The sequence below is a fragment of the Anomaloglossus baeobatrachus genome, chromosome 4 (genome assembly GCF_048569485.1).
Source record: "Anomaloglossus baeobatrachus isolate aAnoBae1 chromosome 4, aAnoBae1.hap1, whole genome shotgun sequence".
NCBI classification, from domain to species: Eukaryota; Metazoa; Chordata; class Amphibia; order Anura; family Aromobatidae; genus Anomaloglossus; species Anomaloglossus baeobatrachus.
The window spans coordinates 16,901,719-16,928,079 of record NC_134356.1 but is presented as its reverse complement, the minus strand read 5'-3'; the positions used below and the strand labels follow the sequence as shown (position 1 = coordinate 16,928,079).

The 26,361-nt window shown below is 49.7% G+C and overlaps 2 protein-coding genes across 2 annotated transcripts in view; one reads left to right on the top strand and one right to left on the bottom strand.

Annotated features, from left to right (window-relative positions):
- The window catches only part of INTS13 (integrator complex subunit 13), a 48,351-nt gene extending 30,515 nt beyond the window's left edge, over positions 1-17,836 (bottom strand). The window contains 2 exon segments of the mRNA XM_075343753.1: positions 14,346-14,578; positions 17,629-17,836. Of these exon segments, the coding sequence (XP_075199868.1) occupies positions 14,346-14,570 (225 nt within the window). The 5' untranslated portion in view covers positions 14,571-14,578; positions 17,629-17,836.
- A 25-nt stretch (positions 17,837-17,861) lies between these two features.
- On the top strand, positions 17,862-25,384 carry FGFR1OP2 (FGFR1 oncogene partner 2). The gene is made up of 6 exons (XM_075343754.1): positions 17,862-17,968; positions 19,457-19,595; positions 20,049-20,166; positions 21,712-21,854; positions 23,775-23,888; positions 23,967-25,384. Exons 2-6 carry the CDS (start codon positions 19,461-19,463, stop codon positions 24,102-24,104), a joined length of 648 nt encoding a protein of 215 aa, XP_075199869.1. The 5' UTR covers positions 17,862-17,968; positions 19,457-19,460; the 3' UTR covers positions 24,105-25,384.
- The last annotated feature ends 977 nt before the right edge of the window (positions 25,385-26,361 follow it).

The window sequence follows — 26,361 nt, the reverse complement described above, 5'->3', positions numbered from 1 at the left end:
ATATATATATGTAATATATATTATGTATATGTGTATGTATGTAATGAAGGGAATTTTGTTTACTTACCGTAAATTCCTTTTCTTCTAGCTCCAATTGGGAGACCCAGACAATTGGGTGTATAGCTACTGCCTCCGGAGGACACACAAAGTATTACACTTAAAAGTGTAAAGCCCCTCCCCTCTGCTATACACCCTCCCGTGCATCACGGGCTCCTCAGTTTTGGTGCAAAAGCAGGAAGGAGGAAACTTATAAATTGGTCTAAGGTAAATTCAATCCGAAGGATGTTCGGAGAACTGAAACCATAACCAAGAACAATTCAATCTGAACAACATGTGTACACAAAGAAAACAACAGCCCGAAGGGCACAGGGGCGGGTACTGGGTCTCCCAATTGGAGCTAGAAGAAAAGGAATTTACGGTAAGTAAACAAAATTCCCTTCTTCTTTGTCGCTCCATTGGGAGACCCAGACAATTGGGACGTCCAAAAGCAGTCCCTGGGTGGGTAAAAGAATACCTCGATAAAAGAGCCGTAAAACGGCTCCTTCCTACAGGTGGACCACCGCCGCCTGAAGGACCCGCCTACCTCAGCTGGCATCTGCCGAAGCGTAGGTATGCACTAGATAGTGCTTCGTGAAAGTGTGCAGACTCGACCAGGTAGTCGCCTGACACACCTGCCGAGCCGTAGCCTGGTGCAGCAATGCCCAGGACGCACCCATGGCTCTGGCGGAATGGGCCTCCAGCCTGAAGGGACCGGAAGCCCAGCAGAACGGTAGGCTTCAAGAATTGGTTCCTTGATCCACTGAGCCAAGTTGACTTGAAAGCCTGCGACCCTTTACGCTGGCCAGCGACAAGGACAAAGAGCGCATCCGAGCGGCGCAGGGGCGCCGTACGAGAAATGTAGAGTCTGAGTGCTCTCACCAGACCTAACAAGAGCAAATCCTTTTCACATCGGTGAACTGGATGAGGACACAACGAGGGTAAGGAGATGTCCTGATTGAGATGAAAAGGGAATACCACCTTAGGGAGGAATTCCGGAACCGGCCGCGGAACCACCTTGTCCTGGTGAAACACCAGGAAAGGAGCTTTGCATGATAACGCTGCCAACTCAGACACTCTCCGAAGTGAGGTGACTGCTACTAGAAAAACCACTTTCTGCGAAAGACGTGTGAGCGAAATATCCCTCACGACAAACCCTTTTCCAATCCGGATTGAAGAAAGGACAGAAAAGTGGGCAAGGCAAATGGCCAGGGAGAAAAACCCCTGAGCAGAGCACCACGACAGGAATATTTTCCACGTCCTGTGGTTTATCTTGGCGGACGTTGTTTTCCTAGCCTGTCTCATAATGGCAATGACCTCTTGAGATAATCCTGAAGACGCTAGGATCCAGGACTCAATGGCCACACAGTCAGGTTGAGGGCTGCAGAATTCAGATGGAAAAACGGCCCTTGAGACAGCAAATCTGGTCGGTCTGGCAGTGCCCACGGTTGGCCGACCGTGAGATGCCACAGATCCGGGTACCACGACCTCCTCGGCCAGTCTGGAGCGACGAGGATGGCGCGGCGGCAGTCGGCCCTGATCTTGCGTAACACTCTGGGCAACAGTGCCAGAGGAGGAAACACATAAGGAAGCCGAAACTGCGACCAATCCTGAACTAAGGCGTCTGCCGCCAGAGCTCTGTGATCTTGAGATCGAGCCATGAATGTTGGGACCTTGTTGTTGTGCCGTGACGCCATTAGGTCGACGTCCGGCATCCCCCAGCGGCAACAGATCTCCTGAAACACGTCCGGGTGAAGGGACCATTCCCCTGCGTCCATGCCCTGGCGACTGAGAAAGTCTGCTTCCCAGTTTTCTACGCCCGGGATGTGAACTGCGGATATGGTGGATGCTGTGGTTTCCACCCACAGCAGAATCCGCCGGACTTCCTGGAAGGCTTGCCGACTGCGTGTCCCACCTTGGTGGTTGATGTAAGCCACCGCTGTGGAGTTGTCCGACTGAATTCGGATCTGCTTGCCTTCCAGCCACTGCTGGAACGCTTTTAGGGCAAGATACACTGCCCTGATCTTCAGAACATTGATCTGAAGTGAGGACTCTTGCTGAGTCCACGTACCCTGAGCCCTGTGGTGGAGAAAAACTGCTCCCCACCCTGACAGACTCGCGTCCGTCGTGACCACCGCCCAGGATGGGGGTAGGAAGGATTTTCCCTTCGATAATGAGGTGGGAAAAAGCCACCACCGAAGGGAAGCTTTGGTTGCCTGAGAGAGGGAGACGTCCCTGTCTAGGGACGTCGGCATCCTGTCCCACTTGCGTAGGATGTCCCATTGAAGTGGACGCAGGTGAAACTGCGCGAAAGGGACTGCTTCCATTGCTGCCACCATCTTCCCCAGGAAGTGCATGAGGCGCCTCAAGGGGTGCGACCGACCTTGAAGGAGAGATTGCACCCCTGTCTGTAGTGAACGCTGTTTGTCCAGCGGAAGCTTCACTATCGCTGGAAGAGTATGAAACTCCATGCCAAGATATGTCAGCGATTGGACCGGTGTCAGATTTGACTTTGGAAAATTGATGATCCACCCGAAACTCTGGAGAATCTCCAGAGTAACGTTGAGGCTGTGTTGGCATGCCTCTTGAGAGGGTGCCTTGACCAGCAGATCGTCTAAGTAAGGTATCACTGAGTGACCCTGAGAGTGGAGGACCGCAACTACTGTAGCCATGACCTTGGTGCAAACCCTTGGGGCTGTCGCCAGGCCGAACGGCAGTGCCGCGAACTGAAGGTGTTCGTCTCCTATGGCGAAGCGCAAGAAGCGCTGATGCTCTGGAGCAATTGGTACGTGGCGATAAGCATCCTTGATATCTATCGATGCTAGGAAATCTCCTTGGGACATTGAGGTGATGACGGAGCGGAGGGATTCCATCCGGAACCGCCTGGTCCTTACGTGTTTGTTGAGCAGTTTTAGGTCCAAAACAGGACGGAAGGACCCGTCCTTCTTTGGAACCACAAACAGGTTGGAGTAGAAACCGTGACCCTGTTGCTGAAGAGGGACCGGAACCACCACTCCTTCTGTGCAACCGCCGTACGGCTCGCAGAGTCCAGGACAGCATTAATAGCGTAGGACGCGAATGCCGACGTTTGAGAGGTTATGGACGCCACCTGCGGCGCAGACGTACGTGTGAGTGCGTCAATTTGCGCCTGACCAGCTGAGATAGCTTGGAGTGCCCATACGGCTGCGAACGCCGGAGCAAAGGACGCGCCGATAGCTTCATAGATGGATCTCATTAGGAGTTCTGTCTGTCCGTGGCATTCTTGAGCGTGGACCCGTCAGCCACTGCTACTGCTGATCTAGCCGCCAGTCAAGAGACTGGAGGGCACCTTATGACACTGAGCCCGAATGTTAACAACGTCAGAGGAGAATGTGTTATAAGACGTTTAGTAAAACGCTTGTCCGGGAAGGTGTGCTTCTGTACAGTATCTGTGAAGCCGTTAGAGCCACGTCCGGACAGAGTCCTGGGTTGCGACCTCCGCCCCATCCTCTAGAGGGTCCTCAAGCTGAGACCCTTGAAGAAGTCGGGGAAGATTCCAAGCAAGGCTGCTTAGCCGGACTGGGACTGCGGTTCGTGCCGGAGTACCCCACGTCATAACTATAGGCCACCCCAGGAACACGCTTCGTCGCAGACCGACAGAGGCCTGGGGCGATCTCGCAGTGCCCGGGGCCTGTTTAAGGGACCGGTCTGGACTGCAAACTCCTAGTCTCTTAGCCGACCACTTGTCCATAGCCTGAGACATGGATAGGGAAAATGACCCAGAGAGTTTCTCAGCAAGCTGTAACTCTGTCCCTGCCGCTTGGACCGGGAACGCCGGCGAAGCTGTTATCTGTGCAGTGCCTGTAATATAGGCGCACAAGAGGTTAAAATAAGCCAGTGTTTTGGCACCCTTACTCTTTAAGAGCAGACAACAGCCTGTCGTCCGCAGAGTAATCAGTGAGGGTATACAGCCAAAAACAATAATGCTGCCGAACAGTGAAATCATATAGATAGACACATATATATATATATATACACACACTGCGGCACCCAGGGGGTGACAACACCCTAGGAAGACCACCTTTGAAAAACTGCCCAGTGCTCAGTGAGGGGGAAGGAGGATAGCAACGTATGCTCCAGCCCTCCCTACGTTATGATGCAGGTGTCTGCAGGAATCCGGTGGTCTATAGGGATCAGTGCGGGGGGGCGGAGGACAGCGAGGTGTGCTCCAGCCCTCACTGTCGGCAACCTACCGCCCCTCCCGCCCCTCTCCCTGACTGGCAGGCTCAGGGGCGGGAGTGTTAACCCACTAGGCCGCAAAAGCCGGGGATTCAAGTAAAACCGCGGCCGGCAAACATGCATGGTCGGCGCGGTAGTCCCGGACAAAGAATGCCCACCGCAATCGCAGCTGCGTCTGAGGCCAAGGTGCTTCAGGCACCGTGCCAACGGGGACACAGAGTACCTGTAGCTGCAGGGTGTCCCTGACGATACTCCGTCTCCGGCAGGGGCTGCGGATGTGGCTTGTAGCCCTCAGATTCTCTGATCCGGATCTCCCTCAGCTGCAGCCAGAAGGTGTTGAAAAAACATGGCTGACGGCGTTCTCTGAGGAGGAGGGAGGCATGGGCGTGTTCACACAAAAGTGCGGGAATCTGGTGCCTCAGCGTGGGTAGTGAGGGGGGCGGAGGACAGCTCAATGTACTACAGCCCTCACTGTCGGCGTCACACCGACCGTCCCGCCCTTTTCCCTGACTGGCAGGTCTGAGGGCGGGAGAATCCCATACTAGGCCGCAAAAGGCCGGGGATTAAAGTTGAAATCGCGGCCGACCGGCAGTGCACGGTCGGCGCGGTAGTCCCGGACCCACACGCACGCCGCAGTCGCTGCAGCGTCTGTGCCCAAGGTGCTTTATGCGCCGTCCCAACGGGGACACAGAGCACCTGGAATATGCGTTACTAGGCAGAAGCCGGAGACTAGAGTGTAAGCGCAGCCGGCCACAAGCGCGGTCCCGGCGCACTAACACACCCAGCAGTGCTGCAGCGTGTACGACACAAGCGCGCTCTAGGGGATACAGAGTACCTCGCAGTAGCAGGGCCATGTCCCTGACGATACTCAGCTCCTGTCCAGCAGATTCCCAGGGGGTGCGGAGGGAGCACGGTCCCAGTGTCTAGAGACCGATTATGGATCCCACTTCACCCAGAGCCCTGCAGGGATGGGGAAGGAAAACAGCATGTGGGCTCCAGCCTCCGTACACGCAATGGGTACCTCAACCTTAACAACACCGCCGACCAGAGTGGGGTGAGAAGGGAGCATGCTGGGGGCCCTATATGGGCCCACTTTTCTTCCATCCGAAATAGTCAGCAGCTGCTGCTGACTAAGTTGTGGAGCTATGCTTGCATGTGTGCCTCCTTCGCACAAAGCTTAAAAACTGAGGAGCCCGTGATGCACGGGAGGGTGTATAGCAGAGGGGAGGGGCTTTACACTTTTAAGTGTAATACTTTGTGTGTCCTCCGGAGGCAGTAGCTATACACCCAATTGTCTGGGTCTCCCAATGGAGCGACAAAGAAATATATATATTATATATATATATATATATACATACATACATATACATATATATATACATACACATATACATACACACATATATACACATATATACATATAACAGGTAAAGAAGAATGCCGACCGCAGCAGCTTCAAGTGCCGGAAAAAACTTTATTGAAGTTGCAGGTGCATTAAGAAAGCAGCATGACGGGACCGAGATGCAGGATCCCTCACCTGGGGACGACGGCCGTTTCACCTGCAAATCAGGCTTCTACGGGTCCACATGTGAGTACGGACCTCCCTCCCTTAAAAAGGGAGTGCATCAAGACCGCATCATCACATATTAAGAACAAGGGGAATGTCAAACAGTATTTTTTTTTTTTTAACTCTTACACCACTCTGTAAGAGACAATAAAGGGTACACAAAATTATGACATCAAATTTTTTTAAAAACAACAAATACATACAAACAAGAAAAGATATTACAATAGGTAAAAAACCTCCCAAGGAACATTCAATTCAAATACTGGGTGAGCGTACAATTTTCTTTTTTGCTTTCACAGGAATACTGCCATATCGTTACGATCATTTAATCCTAGGCTACCCTATGCCCCAAATTTTATTATTAACCTGGCCAGGTAAAATTTGGGGCACAGGGTAGCCTAGGATTAAATGATCGTAACGATATGGCAGTATTCCTGTGAAAGCAAAAAAGAAAATTGTACGCTCACCGAGTATTTGAATTGAATGTTCCTTGGGAGGTTTTTTACCTATTGTAATATCTTTTCTTGTTTGTATGTATTTGTTGTTTTTAAAAAAATGGTATGTCATAATTTTGTGTACCCTTTATTGTCTCTTACAGAGTGGTGTAAGAGTTAAAAAAAAATACTGTTTGACATTCCCCTTGTTTTTAATATGTGATGATGCGGTCTTGATGCACTCCCTTTTTAAGGGAGGGAGGTCCGTACTCACATGTGGACCCGTAGAAGCCTGATTTGCAGGCGAAACGGCCGTCGTCCCCAGGTGAGGGATCCTGCATCTCGGTCCCGTCATGCTGCTTTCTTAATGCACCTGCAACTTCAATAAAGTTTTTTCCGGCACTTGAAGCTGCTGCGGTCGGCATTTTTCTTTACCTGTTGGATATACCTGGATCTCTTTCCTTTTCCGACCAGCACGCTCTGACCGGACGGACTCTGAGCTGGGAGCTGCTTCCCTGACACGTGGACTCACCTTACCAGGTAACGCGGATGATGTGAGTGGTGCAGGGTTCATTTCTATTGTTGCTACATATATACATATATACACACACACACACATATATATATATACACATACACATATACATATATACATATACATATATATACACACACACACACACACACACACACACACACACACACATACACACACTTACGGTATATTGTGCATTCCTTTATGGCTATACTATTCACACTTCAGCCTGTAAACAGTTATCCGTTATCTTTACTCCTCCCCATCCGTAGGATACAGGATAACTGACTGTTCACTGGAAGCCCGACCACCCGGAAGAGCTGCGCCTGCTCCACCTCCGCTGAAGTCAGTGTCTGGACTCCAGGAGAAAGCAGATTTCAGCGCTCCGCAGCAGCGGAGGTGGAGCAGGCGCGGCTCTTCCGGGTGGTTTGGCCTCCAGTGACCCTGCGGGTGGGGGGGGATAACATTTAGTTGGTCCCTTCCGATTACTATGACCTGGATCCCTAATAAAGGCTTGCTGCAAATCGATTCGAGCTGCCATGTTAGTAATACTTATGTGCTAGATGAGCCCCGGGAGCCGCTTCCTACCTGACAACATTCACGGCTCTTCCCTTGATTAGCCGACCTGTGTGTTAACAACATCGTGTGTGGCCAACTAATCAAAAGAGGAGCAGCGGCTGTTGTCCCGGGGACTCATCCAGCAACCTATGGACCACATCCTGTGATTAAATTGGAGACTCTTATGTCAACCATGGATTATGATGTGGTGGGCATTACGGAAACCTGGCTGGATGAAAGCCATGACTGGGTGACAAACATACAGGGTTATAGTACATTTAGGAGGGACAGGAAAGACAAAAAAGGTGGTGGGGTGTGTATATTTATCAAATCTAACCTAAAACCTGTGTTGAATGAGGACATTGGGGGGAACTGCAACAATGTAGAGTCAGTATGGGTAAATGTACATGGGGAGGGAAATAATGGAGAAATGGTAATTGGAGTTTGCTATAAGCCTCCTAACATACCTGAACAGGTAGAGGGTGTAATGCTGGAACAAATGGAAAAGGCAGCTAATAATAATAATCGGGTTCTTATTATGGGGGATTTCAGCTCTCCAGACATACAGTGGACATAGCATCTTCTGGTTCTTATCCACTATTCAAGACAATTTCCTCTCTCAGATGGTAGATGAACCGACAAGAGGAGATAATTTGCTAGATCTGGTCCTGTCAAATAGACTGGATACAATTTCAGATCGACAGGTCCGGGAGCACTCGACAGGTCCGGGAGCACTCGACAGGTCCGGGAGCACTCGACAGGTCCGGGAGCACTCGACAGGTCCGGGAGCACTCGACAGGTCCGGGAGCACTCGACAGGTCCGGGAGCACTCGACAGGTCCGGGAGCACTCGACAGGTCCGGGAGCACTCGACAGGTCCGGGAGCACTCGACAGGTCCGGGAGCACTCGACAGGTCCGGGAGCACTCGACAGGTCCGGGAGCACTCGACAGGTCCGGGAGCACTCGACAGGTCCGGGAGCACTCGACAGGTCCGGGAGCACTCGACAGGTCCGGGAGCACTCGACAGGTCCGGGAGCACTCGACAGGTCCGGGAGCACTCGACAGGTCCGGGAGCACTCGACAGGTCCGGGAGCACTCGACAGGTCCGGGAGCACTCGACAGGTCCGGGAGCACTCGACAGGTCCGGGAGCACTCGACAGGTCCGGGAGCACTCGACAGGTCCGGGAGCACTCGGGCACCAGCGATCATAATATGGTAAGCTTCAACGTAATATTCAATAAAACATTTCAAAGGGGAAATTCTAAAACCTGGAATTTTAGGAAATCTGATTTCAACAAATTAAGGGAAGAGCTTAAATGTGTAGATTGGGACAATGCCATGGTAACTGGGGATACTGAACATAAATGGGGAAAGTTTAAGGATATATTGCTAGAGTCATGTAAAAAGCTTATACCCTCTGGTAATAAAATGTCCAGGAATAAAAAGAAACCACTATGGATAAATAAGACTGTACAAAGTATAATAAAAAAAACAAAGGGCGTTTAAAATCTTGAAGGCTGAGAATACAGAAATAGCATTGCAGGAGTATAAAGATCTCAATAGGAAATGTAAAAAAGAAATCAAACAAGCAAAACTAGCTACTGAAACAAAAAATTGCCAATGACATTAATATAAATCCCAAAATCTTTTATAAATACATTAATGACAAAAGGAAAATAAAGGATAGTATCGGCCCCTTAAAATATAATAACAAGTTAGTTATAGAGGACAAAGCAAAGACTGAGATATTAAATAGGCATTGCTCATCTGTGTTCACCAAGGAACTGACTGTACCAGGGATCATTCAACAAGTCAAAAATCAAAGTCCACCACCCGATATAATTAATTTAAACACAAGAAGAAGTACGCCTACGTCAGGGTAAATTAAACATTGACAAATCCCCCGGGCCAGATGGCATTCATCCACGAATATTGAGGGAATTGAGCCACGTAATCAACAGACCGCTGTATCTCATCTTTTTAGATTTGCTTGTAACATGGTTGGCGCCTCAGGATTGGAGGATTGCTGATGTGGTACCGATATTTAAGAAAGGTAAGAGGGTAGATCCAGGCAACTACCGTCCAGTAAGCCTGACATCAGTAGTATGCAAAGTTTTTGAGGGCATTTTAAGGGATGACATGCAAAAATATATTGCAGAAAATAATATGATAACTGACAGACAGCATGGATTCATGAAAGATAAGTCGTGTCTAACCAACCTGTTGGGGTCTATGAGGGGGTAAGTGGAAACCTGGATATTGGGAATGCAGCTGAGGGGATTTATTTGGACTTTGCAAAGGCATTTGATCCTGTACCACATAATAGCCTTATACTAAAGCTCCAGAAGCCGGGACTAGGGGACACAATATGCAACTGGGTAAGGAATTGGCTAAAAGATAGGAAACAAAGAATAGTCATAAATAGTACATTCTCTAAATGGGCTATAGTCAGCAGTGGGGACCGCAGGAATCTGTACTGGGAGCAGTGGGGGCCGCAGGGATCTGTACTGGGAGCAGTGGGGGCCGCAGGGATCTGTACTGGGAGCAGTGGGGGCCGCAGGGATCTGTACTGGGAGCAGTGGGGGCCGCAGGGATCTGTACTGGGAGCAGTGGGGGCCGCAGGGATCTGTACTGGGAGCAGTGGGGGCCGCAGGGATCTGTACTGGGAGCAGTGGGGGCCGCAGGGATCTGTACTGGGAGCAGTGAGGGCCGCAGGGATCTGTACTGGGAGCAGTGAGGGCCGCAGGGATCTGTACTGGGAGCAGTGGGGGCCGCAGGGATCTGTACTGGGAGCAGTGGGGTGGTGCAGGGATCTGTACTGGGAGCAGTGGGGGCCGCAGGGATCTGTACTGGGAGCAGTGGGGGCCGCAGGGATCTGTACTGGGAGCAGTGGGGGCCGCAGGGATCTGTACTGGGAGCAGTGGGGGCCGCAGGGATCTGTACTGGGAGCAGTGGGGGCCGCAGGGATCTGTACTGGGAGCAGTGGGGGCCGCAGGGATCTGTACTGGGAGCAGTGGGGGCCGCAGGGATCTGTACTGGGAGCAGTGGGGTGGTGCAGGGATCTGTACTGGGAGCAGTGGGGTGGTGCAGGGATCTGTACTGGGAGCAGTGGGGTGGTGCAGGGATCTGTACTGGGAGCAGTGGGGTGGTGCAGGGATCTGTACTGGGAGCAGTGGGGTGGTGCAGGGATCTGTACTGGGAGCAGTGGGGTGGTGCAGGGATCTGTACTGGGAGCAGTGGGGTGGTGCAGGGATCTGTACTGGGAGCAGTGGGGTGGTGCAGGGATCTGTACTGGGAGCAGTGGGGTGGTGCAGGGATCTGTACTGGGAGCAGTGGGGTGGTGCAGGGATCTGTACTGGGAGCAGTGGGGTGGTGCAGGGATCTGTACTGGGAGCAGTGGGGTGGTGCAGGGATCTGTACTGGGAGCAGTGGGGTGGTGCAGGGATCTGTACTGGGAGCAGTGGGGTGGTGCAGGGATCTGTACTGGGAGCAGTGGGGTGGTGCAGGGATCTGTACTGGGAGCAGTGGGGTGGTGCAGGGATCTGTACTGGGAGCAGTGGGGTGGTGCAGGGATCTGTACTGGGAGCAGTGGGGTGGTGCAGGGATCTGTACTGGGAGCAGTGGGGTGGTGCAGGGATCTGTACTGGGAGCAGTGGGGTGGTGCAGGGATCTGTACTGGGAGCAGTGGGGTGGTGCAGGGATCTGTACTGGGAGCAGTGGGGTGGTGCAGGGATCTGTACTGGGAGCAGTGGGGACCGCAGGGATCTGTACTGGGAGCAGTGGGGACCGCAGGGATCTGTACTGGGAGCAGTGGGGACCGCAGGGATCTGTACTGGGAGCAGTGGGGACCGCAGGGATCTGTACTGGGAGCAGTGGGGACCGCAGGGATCTGTACTGGGAGCAGTGGGGACCGCAGGGATCTGTACTGGGAGCAGTGGGGACCGCAGGGATCTGTACTGGGAGCAGTGGGGACCGCAGGGATCTGTACTGGGAGCAGTGGGGACCGCAGGGATCTGTACTGGGAGCAGTGGGGACCGCAGGGATCTGTACTGGGAGCAGTGGGGACCGCAGGGATCTGTACTGGGAGCAGTGGGGACCGCAGGGATCTGTACTGGGAGCAGTGGGGACCGCAGGGATCTGTACTGGGAGCAGTGGGGACCGCAGGGATCTGTACTGGGAGCAGTGGGGACCGCAGGGATCTGTGCTAGGACCGATTTTTTTTAATTTCTTTATTAATGACCTTGTGGATGGGATTGATAGTACAGTGTCAGTCTTTGCTGAGGACACCAAACTATGTAGGATATTAAAAACTGACCTTTATAGTACAATATTACAAAAGGATCTGGATAAGATGTCAGAATGGGCAGATACTTGGCAAATGAGATTTAATGTTGATAAATGTAAAGTAATGCACCTAGGACGGAGAAATCCTATAACTGCATATACATTAAAAATGGAAGGAAACTCAGGACTACAGAACAGGAGAAGGACCAGGGGATTCTCATTACAAATAAGCTGAGCAGCAGCACTTAATGTCTAGCAGCAGCTGCTAAAGCAAACAAGATTTTAGGGTGTAAAAAAGGGATATTGGATCCTGTGATCCCAACGTATTGTTACCCCTCTATAAATCACTTGTAAGGCCACATCTGGAATATGGGATCCAGTTTTGGGCTCCACATTTTAAAAAGAACATTCAGAAGTTAGAGTCAGTTCAAAGGCGGCAACTAGACTACAACAAGGAATGGAGGCCGCCCGTATGATTAGTAATGGAGGCCGCCCGTATGATGAGTAATGGAGGCCGCCCGTATGATGAGTAATGGAGGCCGCCCGTATGATGGGTAATGGAGGCCGCCCGTATGATGGGTAATGGAGGCCGCCCGTATGATGGGTAATGGAGGCCGCCCGTATGATGGGTAATGGAGGCCGCCCGTATGATGAGGAATGGAGGCCGCCCGTATGATGAGGAATGGAGGCCGCCCGTATGATGAGGAATGGAGGCCGCCCGTATGATGAGGAATGGAGGCCGCCCGTATGATGAGGAATGGAGGCCGCCCGTATGATGAGGAATGGAGGCCGCCCGTATGATGAGGAATGGAGGCCGCCCGTATGATGAGGAATGGAGGCCGCCCGTATGATGAGGAATGGAGGCCGCCCGTATGATGAGGAATGGAGGCCGCCCGTATGATGAGGAATGGAGGCCGCCCGTATGATGAGGAATGGAGGCCGCCCGTATGATGAGGAATGGAGGCCGCCCGTATGATGAGGAATGGAGGCCGCCCGTATGATGAGGAATGGAGGCCGCCCGTATGATGAGGAATGGAGGCCGCCCGTATGATGAGGAATGGAGGCCGCCCGTATGATGAGGAATGGAGGCCGCCCGTATGATGAGGAATGGAGGCCGCCCGTATGATGAGGAATGGAGGCCGCCCGTATGATGAGGAATGGAGGCCGCCCGTATGATGAGGAATGGAGGCCGCCCGTATGATGAGGAATGGAGGCCGCCCGTATGATGAGGAATGGAGGCCGCCCGTATGATGAGGAATGGAGGCCGCCCGTATGATGAGGAATGGAGGCCGCCCGTATGATGAGGAATGGAGGCCGCCCGTATGATGAGGAATGGAGGCCGCCCGTATGATGAGGAATGGAGGCCGCCCGTATGATGAGGAATGGAGGCCGCCCGTATGATGAGGAATGGAGGCCGCCCGTATGATGAGGAATGGAGGCCGCCCGTATGATGAGGAATGGAGGCCGCCCGTATGATGAGAGGTGGAAAAAGTTAAATATGTTTGGCTTAGAAAAAAAGACGTCTCAGAGGAGATCTCATTTCAATGTATAAATACATGTGTGGTCAATATAAAGGACTGGCACATGACTAAGGGTATGTGCGCACGTTGCTTTTTACCTGCTTTTTACCTGATTTTTTGCTGCTTTTTCTTCTGCGCTGTTTAATGCCAAAATGGATGTGTTCTTCTATTCAAGTAAAGTCTATGGGAATTTGGGTTTCTTGTTCACACTATGTTGTTCAAAATGCTGCCTTTTTGTGGCCGAACTTTGGTCAAAAACTCAGCTTTGCAGTGCAAAACCCAAATGGCAAAAACAATAGACATGTTGCTTCTTTGAAAAGCTGAGTTTTTGACCAAAGTTCGGCCACAAAAAGGCAGCATTTTGAACAACATAGTGTGAACAAGAAACCCAAATTCCCATAGACTTTACTTGAATAGAAGAACACATCCATTTTGGCATTAAACAGCGCAGAAGAAAAAGCAGCAAAAAAGCAGGTAAAAAGCAGGTAAAAAGCAACGTGCGCACATACCCTAAGGCTATGTCCGCACGTTGCTTTTTACCTGCTTTTTTGCTGCTTTTTCAACTGCAGCATTTAATGCCAAAATGGTTGTGTTCTGCTTTTCGAGCAAAGTCTATGGGAATTTGGGATTCTTGTCCGCACTATGCAGTTCAAACTGCAGCCTTTTTGTTGCAGAACTTTGGTCAAAAACTCAGCTTTGCAGTTCAAAACCCAAATGGCAAAAACAATTCACATGTCACTTCTTTCCTGCGCTTTGCCGGCAGGTCCCGCTCCATCTATGGGAGGAGCTGCAGGCAGAGCGCATGGAATCGGCTTTCACTACGGACATTTCTGCAGCGATTTAAAGCGCACGTGTGCTCTTCAGATCGCTGCAGAAATTTCTGCAGTGACTGTACGCAACGTGCGCACATAGCTGTTGCCTGAACAGCCGAGATCAGAGATTCCTCTAATCCCGGCCAGTACACCTCAGCTAGGAATTTATGCTGTAAAAAAAAACAAGAAAAAAAAAAAAAAAAAAAAAAACTGATGGGTGATCATTAAGGGTTAATCTGGTATAATTTTGCCGCAGGTAGAGCGCAGCTCCTGGGCCCTGATCTTAGGGAGGCCTCTGAGCATCAGAGGAGAGCAGTATCCACAACGAGGGCACAGAGGTGGCTACAGCCCCCAGCGTCACACCCCGAGGAGGATCCTTACCAGCTTCTTAAAGGGGAAGATGTCGTACATGATCCTGCAGTACTCCATAGACGCCTCCACCGCACACGTCCACAGAGACTTAGAGATGGGTGCCAGGGGGATGATCCCTTGGGTGCGGTTTTTCGTCAGCATGTCGAACTCCACGTGCTGCCGGCAGGATTCGGCCATGTAGGGGCAGTGGTCCACCACGAACACCGTCTTGTGAGACTCTGAATACATCTTCATCTTGTCCCCTAGTAAAGAACAAAGTTCATCAGTAAAAGGCAAGACAGGTCCCAGAGCTGATGGCCCTTATGTGAATCGCCTCTGATCAGGAGCGGCCTCCATATAACCACTGCCTGCACTATATACAAGCTGCATTCTTAAAGGGGTGCAGAACACTTTTTTTTTTCTTTAACTTCTATTCATGCATTTTGGGCTAAAAATCATTTTTTAGAATTGGGTTTTGTTAGCAATTTTCCCAATTTTGCTTTTAAAGGCTCTTTCTTTTCCTAAACATTCAACTTTACAGTGGTCTGTGACCATAAACCAGCTGAGAGGAGCTCAGAAAAGCAGAGGCAATTGTTATAACCTCTCCTGCCAGACCATCAGGATTAGCTCCCTGACAGGTCTCAGTTAACTCCTACTGCAGCCAGCAATACACAGTGCTGCACAGAGGCTGGAGAAGGCAAACTGTGCAAAATATTTCATGTAATGTAATCCAATAGCAAAAATCATTTAGGCCTAAAATACCGGCATTTCCACTAACTAAAATACAAAGGCTACACTTGTTTTTGCTCCCATTTTTCTTCAGCTGAACTGAAAGATCTAAGACTTCTCCTTTGTGCATAAAAGGTCTGTATCTCTCAAATATTGGTCACAAATTTGTCTAAATCTGTGTTAGGCTGCTTTCACACTTGCGTTGGACGGCTTCCGTTGCTATCCGCAGCCTTGAGGAATTACGGTAAACCGTTGCAGGAAACCGTTATATTCCTCATAGACTTCTATTAGCTACGGATAGCAACGGATGGTCTTGTGTTGCATCCGCTGCACGATGCAGCGTTGTTATTTTGAAGCTGCGTCGGGAGGAGGGAACGCTGCATGTAGCGTTTTTTGAGCAGCGCAATCCGTAGGATTTCGCTGCGCATGCTCTCTATGGCTCCCTGCACACGTAACCAGGGTAAACATCAGGTTACTAAACAATGTGCTTTGCCTAGTTACCCGATATTTACCCTGGCTACGGTTCAAGGAGCCAGCGCTAAGCGGTGTACGCTGGTAACCAAGGTAAATATCGGGTAACCAAGCAAAGTGCTTTGCCTAGTTACCCGATATTTACCCTGGCTACGTTTGCAGGGAGGTCGATACTTTCCCACTCGGCTCCGCCCCCTCCCGCACTCCACTCCACATGTACACACGCGCACACACACACACACACACACACACACACACGTGTCCCCAGCCTTGCATTCCTCGCTGCACTGACATCCTCAGCGCCATGATCCCACTCGGCTCAACCCACCCCGCACTCTGCCCCCTCACACATTCTCGGCGGCCGAACGATCAGCTGATCACCCAGCGCCCGGCTGCTTTGAGCGATCAGCTGATCGTTCACAATAGTATGCCGCAAGTAAAACGAAAGAAGAAAAAAAAAAAAAAGATTCTGCTGTTTTGTACGATCCGTTGCATCCGTCACACAACGCAATGCAACGGATGCCGTTCAACGCAAGTGTGAAACTAGCCTTAGGCCGAAGTCACACACCCATGCATTAAACACACGCGAGACAGTCAGTGGGGAAGACAGGTAAGGCCATCCGTGTGTGTTGAACATGTGCTATCCGTGTGACATCCGGACAGCATGAGCTTCTATACTTACCTGTCTCCGGCGCTGCAGTGAGGGCAGTGAATATGCAATGAGCATAATAAGCGGGCCCGGAAGTAGCAGCAGAGACAGCAGCGCTGGAGACAGCCAAGTATATTTTTTTATTATATTTTTATGTGACTTGTGTTTTCTCCGGTATGTGTCGCACTAATGTCACATGGATCCCATCAGTGTGCGGTCCATGTGACATCAGTGCTGCCGACAGAAAACGGAGATGTCGCCATGTGGAGCACATAGACACGGGTGTGCTTCACAAAGACTCATGGTTCATATTGAAACACGAACGTTTGCAAGGAAAGGTTGTAAAGTTGCTGGGGCATCTAATGGCCAGGGGAGAAGATTGCCGGGGCGTCTCACGGCCCGCGGAAGGTTTCCGGGGCGTCTCACGGCCCGCGGAAGGTTGCCGGGGCGTCTCACGGCCCGCGGAAGGTTGCCGGGGCGTCTCACGGCCCGCGGAAGGTTGCCGGGGCGTCTCACGGCCCGCGGAAGGTTGCCGGGGCGTCTCACGGCCCGCGGAAGGTTGCCGGGGCGTCTCACGGCCCGCGGAAGGTTGCCGGGGCGTCTCACGGCCCGCGGAAGGTTGCCGGGGCGTCTCACGGCCCGCGGAAGGTTGCCGGGGCGTCTCACGGCCCGCGGAAGGTTGCCGGGGCGTCTCACGGCCCGCGGAAGGTTGCCGGGGCGTCTCACGACCCGCGGAAGGTTGCCGGGGCGTCTCACGGCCCGCGGAAGGTTGCTGGGGCGTCACACGGCCCGGGGAAGGTTGCCGGGGCGTCTCACGGCCCGGGGAAGGCTGCCGGGGCGCCTCACGGCCCGCGGAAAGTTGCAGAAGCGTCTCACGGCCTGGGGGATGGGGAGGTAAGGTTGCCGGAGCGTCTCACGGCCCGCGGAAGGTTGCCGGAGCGTCTTACGGCCCGCGGAAGGTTGCCAGGGCATCTCACAGCTGGGGGGGAGGGGGGTTGCAGGCTGCCCGGTCGTCTCAAGGCCGGGGGGGGGTTGCCGAGGCATCTCACGGCCTGAGGGGTGGGGGGGATGGTTGCTGGAGTCTCACACGGCCCAGAGGGGTTGCTGGGGCGTCTCACGGGCGATTATTGCCGAATTCCCATGGCGGTGGTTCTCATGGTGGCACCATGCTAATTTTAAGGAAAAAAAAAAAACAAACAACCAAAAAACAAATACGGATGGCCATTAGGGAATCTAAGTAAAATTCACAATCAGGGAGGGGGAATTTGCCTGTAACCGTGGAGAAGTGTCGCCGGTCACATGTCGCTGCGCTCATCACCATGGAGACCACTTTTATGGGGCAGACATCTGTAAGGAGAGGAAACCTGAAACATCCTAAAAGAATCAGCAAAACTGCAACAAAATGTATCAAGGCAGATAAAGACAAAGTATCATCCACAACAATGTGTGACAGGTCGTATTCACCTGCTGTCAGCTCCCAGGTGGCGGAATCACGGGGGGCAGACAGGGGGCGTCCTTCCAGCCCTCATGCCCCCCTCCTGCAGTGACAGCGGCTCGGGGACCGCGCGCTCACAGGCCGGGGCCGGCGAGATCCTCCATACAAGCGCCTTCGCTGTTTCTTTCTTTTTGGGTCTATCCGCCCGCCGTACAAACCGTTACGTCACTAGTAAATATCGAGCTGCGCAGGCGCATTTCCAGTTCGCTGTTGGTTTCCGTTCTGCTGACAGCGGCGCTGGGTGATGACGTCAGACCGTGTAATTTGTGTGACAGCGGACCGGATGTGAGCGGGGGAGACGGCGAAACGGTAATAGAGGCGGGAACAGAGGGGGAGGGGAATTATACAGCCGTATACCCCACCGTACACCCGGGGTTATGTCTCCAGTTATACGGTCCTGACATCTTTCTCCCATAACTGGCCCTGTAACACCCCATTAACCCGGTCCCAGCACACAACTCGGCCCCTCTCACCCCAATAATTTAATCTCTCACATGTAAGCCCCCCAAAACCTCAGTCCCCGCTCCCTGACACCCTATAACCCGCTCTCTGCCCCATGTTGTCACGCAGCACCCGAGCCGGACCCCCCAAAATCCGGTGTATGGGGCTGTGTTGCCGGGGCCCCCTAATAATCCGATGTCTGTGCTCTACACCCGCCCCCATAACCCAATGTAAGACCCTGCACCTCTCGGCTGCACGTCTGGCCCCCAACTACCCGATCCTGTGCTGATAACCCACATAGCGTGGGTGTCAGACCCTCACTGACTGGATATTAAAGACCTATGTATTACCTGACACCCCGATAACTCAGATTCTACCTTACACTCCAAATCTTACCTTGTACCCGGCGCCCCGATGTGTCAGCACCCCGATGTGTCGGCTTGCACCCGGTCCCCCGATGTGTCGGCTTGCACCCGGTCCCCCGATGTGTCGGCTTGCACCCGGTCCCCCGATGTGTCGGCTTGCACCCGGTCCCCCGATGTGTCGGCTTGCACCCGGCCCCCCGATGTGTCGGCTTGCACCCGGCCCCCCGATGTGTCGGCTTGCACCCGGCCCCCCGATGTGTCGGCTTGCACCCGGTCCCCCGGTGTGTCGGCTTGCACCCGGTCCCCCGGTGTGTCGGCTTGCACCCGGTCCCCCGGTGTGTCGGCTTGCACCCGGTCCCCCGGTGTGTCGGCTTGCACCCGGTTCCCCGGTGTGTCGGCTTGCACCCGGTTCCCCGGTGTGTCGGCTTGCACCCGGTTCCCCGGTGTGTCGGCTTGCACCCGGTTCCCCGGTGTGTCGGCTTGCACCCGGTCCCCCGGTGTGTCGGCTTGTACCCGGTGTGTCTGCTTGTACCCGGTGCCCCGGTGTGTCTGCTTGTACCCGGTGCCCCGATGTGTCTGCTTGTACCCGGTCCCCCGGTGTGTCTGCTTGTACCCGGTCCCCCGGTGTGTCTGCTTGTACCCGGTCCCCCGGTGTGTCTGCTTGTACCCGGTCCCCCGGTGTGTCTGCTTGTACCCGGTCCCCCGGTGTGTCTGCTTGTACCCGGTGCCCCGGTGTGTCTGCTTGTACCCGGTGCCCCGGTGTGTCTGCTTGTACCCGGTGCCCCGGTGTGTCTGCTTGTACCCGGTGCCCCGGTGTGTCTGCTTGTACCCGGTGCCCCGGTGTGTCTGCTTGTACCCGGTGCCCCGGTGTGTCTGCTTGTACCCGGTGCCCCGGTGTGTCTGCTTGTACCCGGTGCCCCGGTGTGTCTGCTTGTACCCGGTGCCCCGGTGTGTCGGCTTGTACCTGACACCCTCTTTTTTTCACTTCCAGGATTATGACTTGCACCATCGAGAAGGTTTTGTCTGATGCCAAGTTACTTGTGGAGCGACTGCGGGAGCATGACAGCGCGGCCGAGTCCCTCATCGAGCAGACCACCGTCCTCAACAAGCGGGTGGAAGCCATGAAGCAGGTCAGGTGCTCTCAGATGTACAAGGGGTCACATAAAGGAGGAATCTGATAAGTCATCATTCATTCATACCTGAAGGATGGGGCCACCGGTTGTATCTGCGTACTCCACAGATGCTGCCCAATAACTAGCAGAGGGGCGTGTAGCTCTGTGTTATTCTGAACACTGGGCCACAAAACTCCAACCTAGTCATTGATCTGGTCCTTAAGGGACTAAATCATAAAATGTTGTGACCCTAGACCCATAGCAGTCATGTAGAATATGGACCCTGGGAGCAGCCCCCTGAGCGTTCATGTCTGTCTTGGTTCTCGGTGCTGTACACAGGTCGTTTGTTCCTGCTCCCAGGAGTTTACAATCTAATGTCCTGATCACTATAAGAAGCAGATACCTTATTAGTAAGTTTATAGGCTCAAAACTCCGACCCCTTGAAGACTAACGTAACTAATGTGGTTCCAGTATCAGGACGAGATCCAGGAGCTGAATGAGGTGGCGAGACATCGGCCGCGGTCCACACTGGTGCTGGGGATACAGCAGGAGAACCGGCAGATCCGGGAGCTGCAGCAGGAGAATAAAGGTCAGTAAGGGGAAAAGAAAGTGGGAAGGGATGTCACTGGAGTAGAGATAAAGCTCAGGCTGTAACCAAGGAGGAATATGATCATGGATAACCAGGAAGGTGTCTGTGCTGATGTCTGCACTAGAGATGAGTGGACCCGTGGAAGTTTGGGTTTGATAGGTTCAGCCGGTATTTAGAGTTCCACTTGTGTTTTGCACACACGAGTACAATTTGATAAAACATCGGACTGCACTCGCACCAGTGGAAAACTATGGGGCAGTCTCCATCTGTGATTGATTTCTCATGCCACAGCGGCATACGGAATGAATCACAGTGTTAAGGACGTGACTCAACCGGTCACTTTTTGGATCTGACCGCTGTTTCAAATTATAATGTCATGTGTGCACACGAGAATGAACGATAACAGACACTATATCGGTTATGGACCTTCTCCATGACAGACCCTGAGGCAACTGGTCTTTATTGTTTAAAACTTTCCACAACGCTTGAGAAGTGAAGGGTGTGGACAAAATACAGTCCAATCAAGTATAGTAGGTCGGGGCTTCAAGACATATAGATCTGGACATCCTCTTCTTGATTGGTCAGTCCAGGTTCCAGGAATTTCTTTTGTTTATCACCTCGGGCGTAGACAGGATGTGGCAGCCATCTTTAAAATTACATGTGCTGATATATACTGTGTTAAGGAACAAAGACATGCATAAATATGTGTGTTGGTTTACATCTACTAAACTATATACCTGAGTCTATGAAATGGGTGAATTAAGTATTTTTGGATTCTCAATTCTTATCCTCAACAACAGCATGCTGGGTTTGGCATCAATTCTCGCCTCACATGCACTCATGTCTATGGGTCTATGGGAGCGTGTAAAATATCACACGGCACTTGCTTGTAATCCGAGTGCAGTGCGATGTATGCAGAGACAGACAGAGGAGGAGATCAGCAGAAAGTGCTCCCTCCGCCTTCTCCGCACTTGTGATGCGATCGCAAGATGGCATCACATTCACATAACGCGCGCAGCAGAGGGTCATTAGCATATCACTGCCGATGATCTCGCATCAGAATCTATGCGCAAGTGGAAACGTGCCCTCAAATAAAGTTCTGTGGGACCCGAACTTGACCTGAACCCCAATGGACATCACTGATTGGGCAGATCAGCTCTCCACCAACATGCAGCCAGCCATACACAGATCATGTGCAGGGAGAAGGAGGACAGGGATATTATTTCCTGCACATCACATTGGATAACGCTGATTTTACCCCCAGTGTGAGCTATTCAAAGCTGCAGGTCGCTCGCACTGGGCTGAGAACCGAGCGTACCCGAGCACAGTGATGCTTGTTCGAGTAGTCAGTGTACGTAAAGCCCCTGAACACGAACACTGATTTTTTTTTTTTTTTTTTTTTTTTTGATTTTTTTTTTTTTTTTTTTTTTTTATTTTACTTTATTTTTTTTTTTTAAAGTCAATGTTTGGTTTGAACAACGAACTTTACTGTTTGGATTCACGCATCTCTAGTCTCCACGTATCTTCTTGTCTCCTCTTCCGCAGAGCTGCGCACATCCCTGGAAGAACATCAGTCTGCACTAGAGCTGATCATGAGCAAATACAGAGAGCAGATGTTCCGCTTACTCATGGCAAGCAAGAAAGACGACCCGGGGATCATCATCAAACTAAAGGATCAGCATTCCAAGGTAATGACACATGCACATATACTGGATATAATTACTGCTCAGCCTGAGAATAATCCTACTATATTACTGTTCCTATGCACAAGACTATAACTACTATAATACTGCCCCTATGTACAAGAATATAACTACTATAATACTGCCCCCTATGTACAAGAATTTAACTGCTATAATACTGCTCCTATGTACAAGAATATAACTACTATAATACTGCCCCTATGTACAAGAATATAACTACTATAATACTGCCCCCTATGTACAAGAATATAACTACTATAATACTGCCCCTATGTACAAGAATATAACTACTATAATACTGCCCCTATGTACAAGAATATAACTACTATAATACTACCCCCTATGTACAAGAATACAACTACTATAATACTGCCCCTATGTACAAGAATATAACTACTATAATACTGCCCCTATGTACAAGAATATAACTACTATAATACTGCCCCTATGTACAAGAATATAACTACTATAATACTGCCCCTATGTACAAGAATATAACTACTATAATACTGCCCCTATGTACAAGAATATAACTACTATAATACTGCCCCTATGTACAAGAATATAACTACTATAATACTGCCCCCTATGTACAAGAATATAACTACTATAATACTGCTCCTATGTACAAGAATATAACTACTATAATACTGCCCCTATGTACAAGAATATATCTACTATAATACTGCCCCCTATGTACAAGAATATAACTACTATAATACTGCCCCTATGTACAAGAATATAACTACTATAATACTGCCCCTATGTACAAGAATATAACTACTATAATACTGCCCCTATGTACAAGAATATAACTACTATAATACTGCCCCTATGTACAAGAATATAACTACTATAATACTGCCCCTATGTACAAGAATATAGCTACTATAATACTGCCCCTATGTACAAGAATATAACTACTATAATACTGCCCCTATGTACAGGAATACACCTACTGTAATACTGCCCCTATGTACAAGAATATAACTACTATAATACTGCCCCCTATATACAAGAATATAACTACTATAATACTGCCCCTATGTACAAGAATATAACTACTATAATACTGCTCCTATGTACAAGAATATAACTACTATAATACTGCCCCTTATGTACAAGAATATAACTACTATAATACTGCCCCCTATGTACAAGAATATAACTACTATAATACTGCCCCCTATATACAAGAATATAACTGCTATAATACTGCTCCTATATACAAGAATATAACTACTATAATACTGCTCCTATATACAAGAATATAACTACTATAATACTGCTCCTATATACAAGAATATAACTACTATAATACTGCCCCTATGTACAAGAATATAACTACTATAATACTGCTCCTATATACAAGAATATAACTACTATAATACTGCCCCTATGTACAAGAATATAACTACTATAATACTGCCCCCTATGTACAAGAATATAACTACTATAATACTGCTCCTATGTACAGGAATATAACTACTATAATACTGCTCCTATGTACAAGAATATAACTACTATAATACTGCCCCTATGTACAAGAATATAACTACTATAATACTGCCCCTATGTACAAGAATATAACTACTATAATACTGCCCCTATGTACAGGAATATAACTACTATAATACTGCCCCTATGTACAAGAATATAACTACTATAATACTGCCCCTATGTACAGGAATATAACTACTATAATACTGCCCCTATATACAAGAATATAACTACTATAATACTGCCCCTATGTACAAGAATATAACTACTATAATACTGCCCCTATGTACAAGAATATAACTACTATAATACTGCCCCTATGTACAAGAATATAACTACTATAATACTGCCCCTATATACAAGAATATAACTACTATAATACTGCCCCCTGTTGGTTGTTATCAGGAGTTGCAGAATCACATGGATAAGATCTCGGAGATGACGGCTGTGATGAAACGCGCTATTGAAATTGATGAACAGTTTGGTAATGGGGATTGTGACCGGATCTTGAAGCTGGAGGTGAGCTGTGAGCCGCGGTTATAGATTTCCTCTGTGATGTGAATTCATATCGGTGATGTTTTATTTTTTCTTCGGCAGCAAGAGAACAAGGGATTACGTGAAATCCTGCAGATCACTCGGGAGTCGTTCCTCAGCCTCCGGAAGGAGGACGCGCAGGAGAATCTGGCTCTGTCCGTTTTAGTCCACAGCAACGATCACAACTTACGGAAAAGCTGAGCGTCCGGGAAAGAAACCAATCAGAGGATCCGGATGTGAGACTGACTCTCCTGCCCCCAGTGGTTCACTGGAGAACTGACGTTTCATCTGCTCAGAGACCACCTGTTTATAAACGTGAATTCCGCTACATAGGGGAGAAATATTATTTTACTACTGGCGCTAGATGGCGCCATTAATTTATAGGGCATTGTAGATAAGTTCAATATTTTACTCTGAAAACTTGAAGACCCTGAAGTGCTATCTTTGTAGGAGGCGACGTACGTGGAGAGTGTGATTTTTTTTTTTTTTTTTTTTTTTTTTTTTTTTTTGTTATATTTTCCTTCGTCACGTAGATGGAAGTTTTTAAGGAGACGTGAGATGATTGTCACATTCCTCAACCAATCGCACGATAACACATTTCTAGTATACACTTATGGTGTCAATTTTTCTGTATTTATCTAAGAATTGGATAAACATGGCTGCCGTCTCCCAGAAACAGCGCCACTTCTGCCTGCAGGCTGTCTTTGGTAGTGCAACTTCTAAAAAAAAAAAAAATATATAAATATATGCTCTGCTGCAATGCAAGAATTAACCAGCGAGCAGAGGAGGCGCTGTTTGGGGAAAAAAGAAGCACGTTTTTGCTGAAACTCAATATCCTTTAATATAGGAAAGTCATGATCATTAGGGATGCTGAGTATTAACCAATATGGCTGCCCGCACCACCCTTAAAGGGACGTTCCCCCAGCTTTCCTGTTGTCAGACTACTTTTGTAATGATGTGACCCTTATTCCTACCATTTATGATTGTGAGTAAAGTCAGTGACATGCCTTTTGGGAAATGTGAGTGGCAGCCATATTGGAGGTCAATTAATTAATAAGGGGTGGTCCAGTTTAGAAAACCTATTTTTATAATGAATTGTGGGGTCCTTTATTAGGATTGGCTTTCCTCTGGAGGACTTGGTGTAATACTTCTTTTTGCCTGCGGAGGCGCTGCAGAGACACTGGACCCTTATGACCAGGCTTTCCTACAGATCATAGGCAATTCACACGCAACGGAGGGGCCTTTTATGGCGAACAAATTAGAATATATATATTTTTGTGGTGATTTTTTTGCATTATTTATGGTACTCCCATCTTGTAACGAATGGTCAGATATATTTTTATGATTTTGTCAGTAGCCAAGAAGTCTTCTTCATTCCTGGTGTGTATGATTGTCTCTCCCCATGACCTGTAGATGTCACCAGTATGGTACAGACACTCACTGTGGAGCTCATACATTAAATATATATATTTCGATGGTCATCAGTCTGCTATGTTACTGCTGATTGTTTCCTTCTCAGAAGAGCGCCACTCCCCACTGTGGTCGAGTCTGGTATTGCAACTAATTCCAACTTAAAGACGATCCTCTTCCATTTTTTAACATGATGAAGCCGAAAATCTGAAAACATTTTCTTTTCTTTTTGAATTTCTCATCTCTGTTGCAGAGATCTTAACTTATAAATTATCCTATAAACTTTAACAACGGGGTGTTAATACATTTTTTTTCTGTCTCTGAGGACAGTTTTTTTTGTCCCTGTATAACACTGCCCAATTACTATGTAAGGGGAAAGGAAAAAATAATCATCCCAGCTCGCTATGTGATATGGTAACACTGATGTCTGACCAGGTCACATAGATCTCACTGCCAAAAGCCACTGACTACAAACAAGAGCAGAGGGAGGAGATCAGAGCTGTGTGACATTACCGACATTGATCTACTCTCCCCTTGCCACAAGTAATCCCCCAGATCTCACTGGCAGGAATAGAGCAGTGTCTGGGATAGATGTGGATCAGCATATGTGGTACACTGACAGTGCTGTGAGATGAGAGCTGCAGCTTAGGGGGAGGAAAGCAGAGTGGCGTGTTACTACATGATCTGTTCTTTATTATATGTAATTACAAGTGCTGTGTGGAGAGCAGAGTGGTGTATGTAATAACAGATCTGCCCCATACACTGACAGTGCTGTGAGATGAGCGCTGCAGTTTAATATACACACTGCTATACAGGATTCAGAATGGTGTATATGTAATCACACAGCTCTGCTTTCCTCCCCATATCACATATTGCTGGTTGCACCTACTGTGAGTACAATAGCAGGAGGAGAAAAGAGCTTTGTGTCATTCCAAACACTACTCTGCACCTAGCCTAGGTGCACAGCTTTGGAGGCCTCTCCCCACCTCCACATCTCCTGTGCATGGAGTCTGTTTTCACACCTCTCATATGCATACTAATTAAAGTC

Excerpts from the sequence above, each read along its gene's own strand:
- FGFR1OP2 (XM_075343754.1), top strand. The coding sequence starts at position 19,461 with ATGACTTGCACCATCGAGAAGGTTTTGTCTGATGCCAAGTTACTTGTG. Across the intron at positions 20,167-21,711 it reads GCTGCAGCAGGAGAATAAAG|AGCTGCGCACATCCCTGGAA; the intron begins GTCAGTAAGGGG and ends CCTCTTCCGCAG. Across the intron at positions 23,889-23,966 it reads ACCGGATCTTGAAGCTGGAG|CAAGAGAACAAGGGATTACG; the intron begins GTGAGCTGTGAG and ends TTTCTTCGGCAG.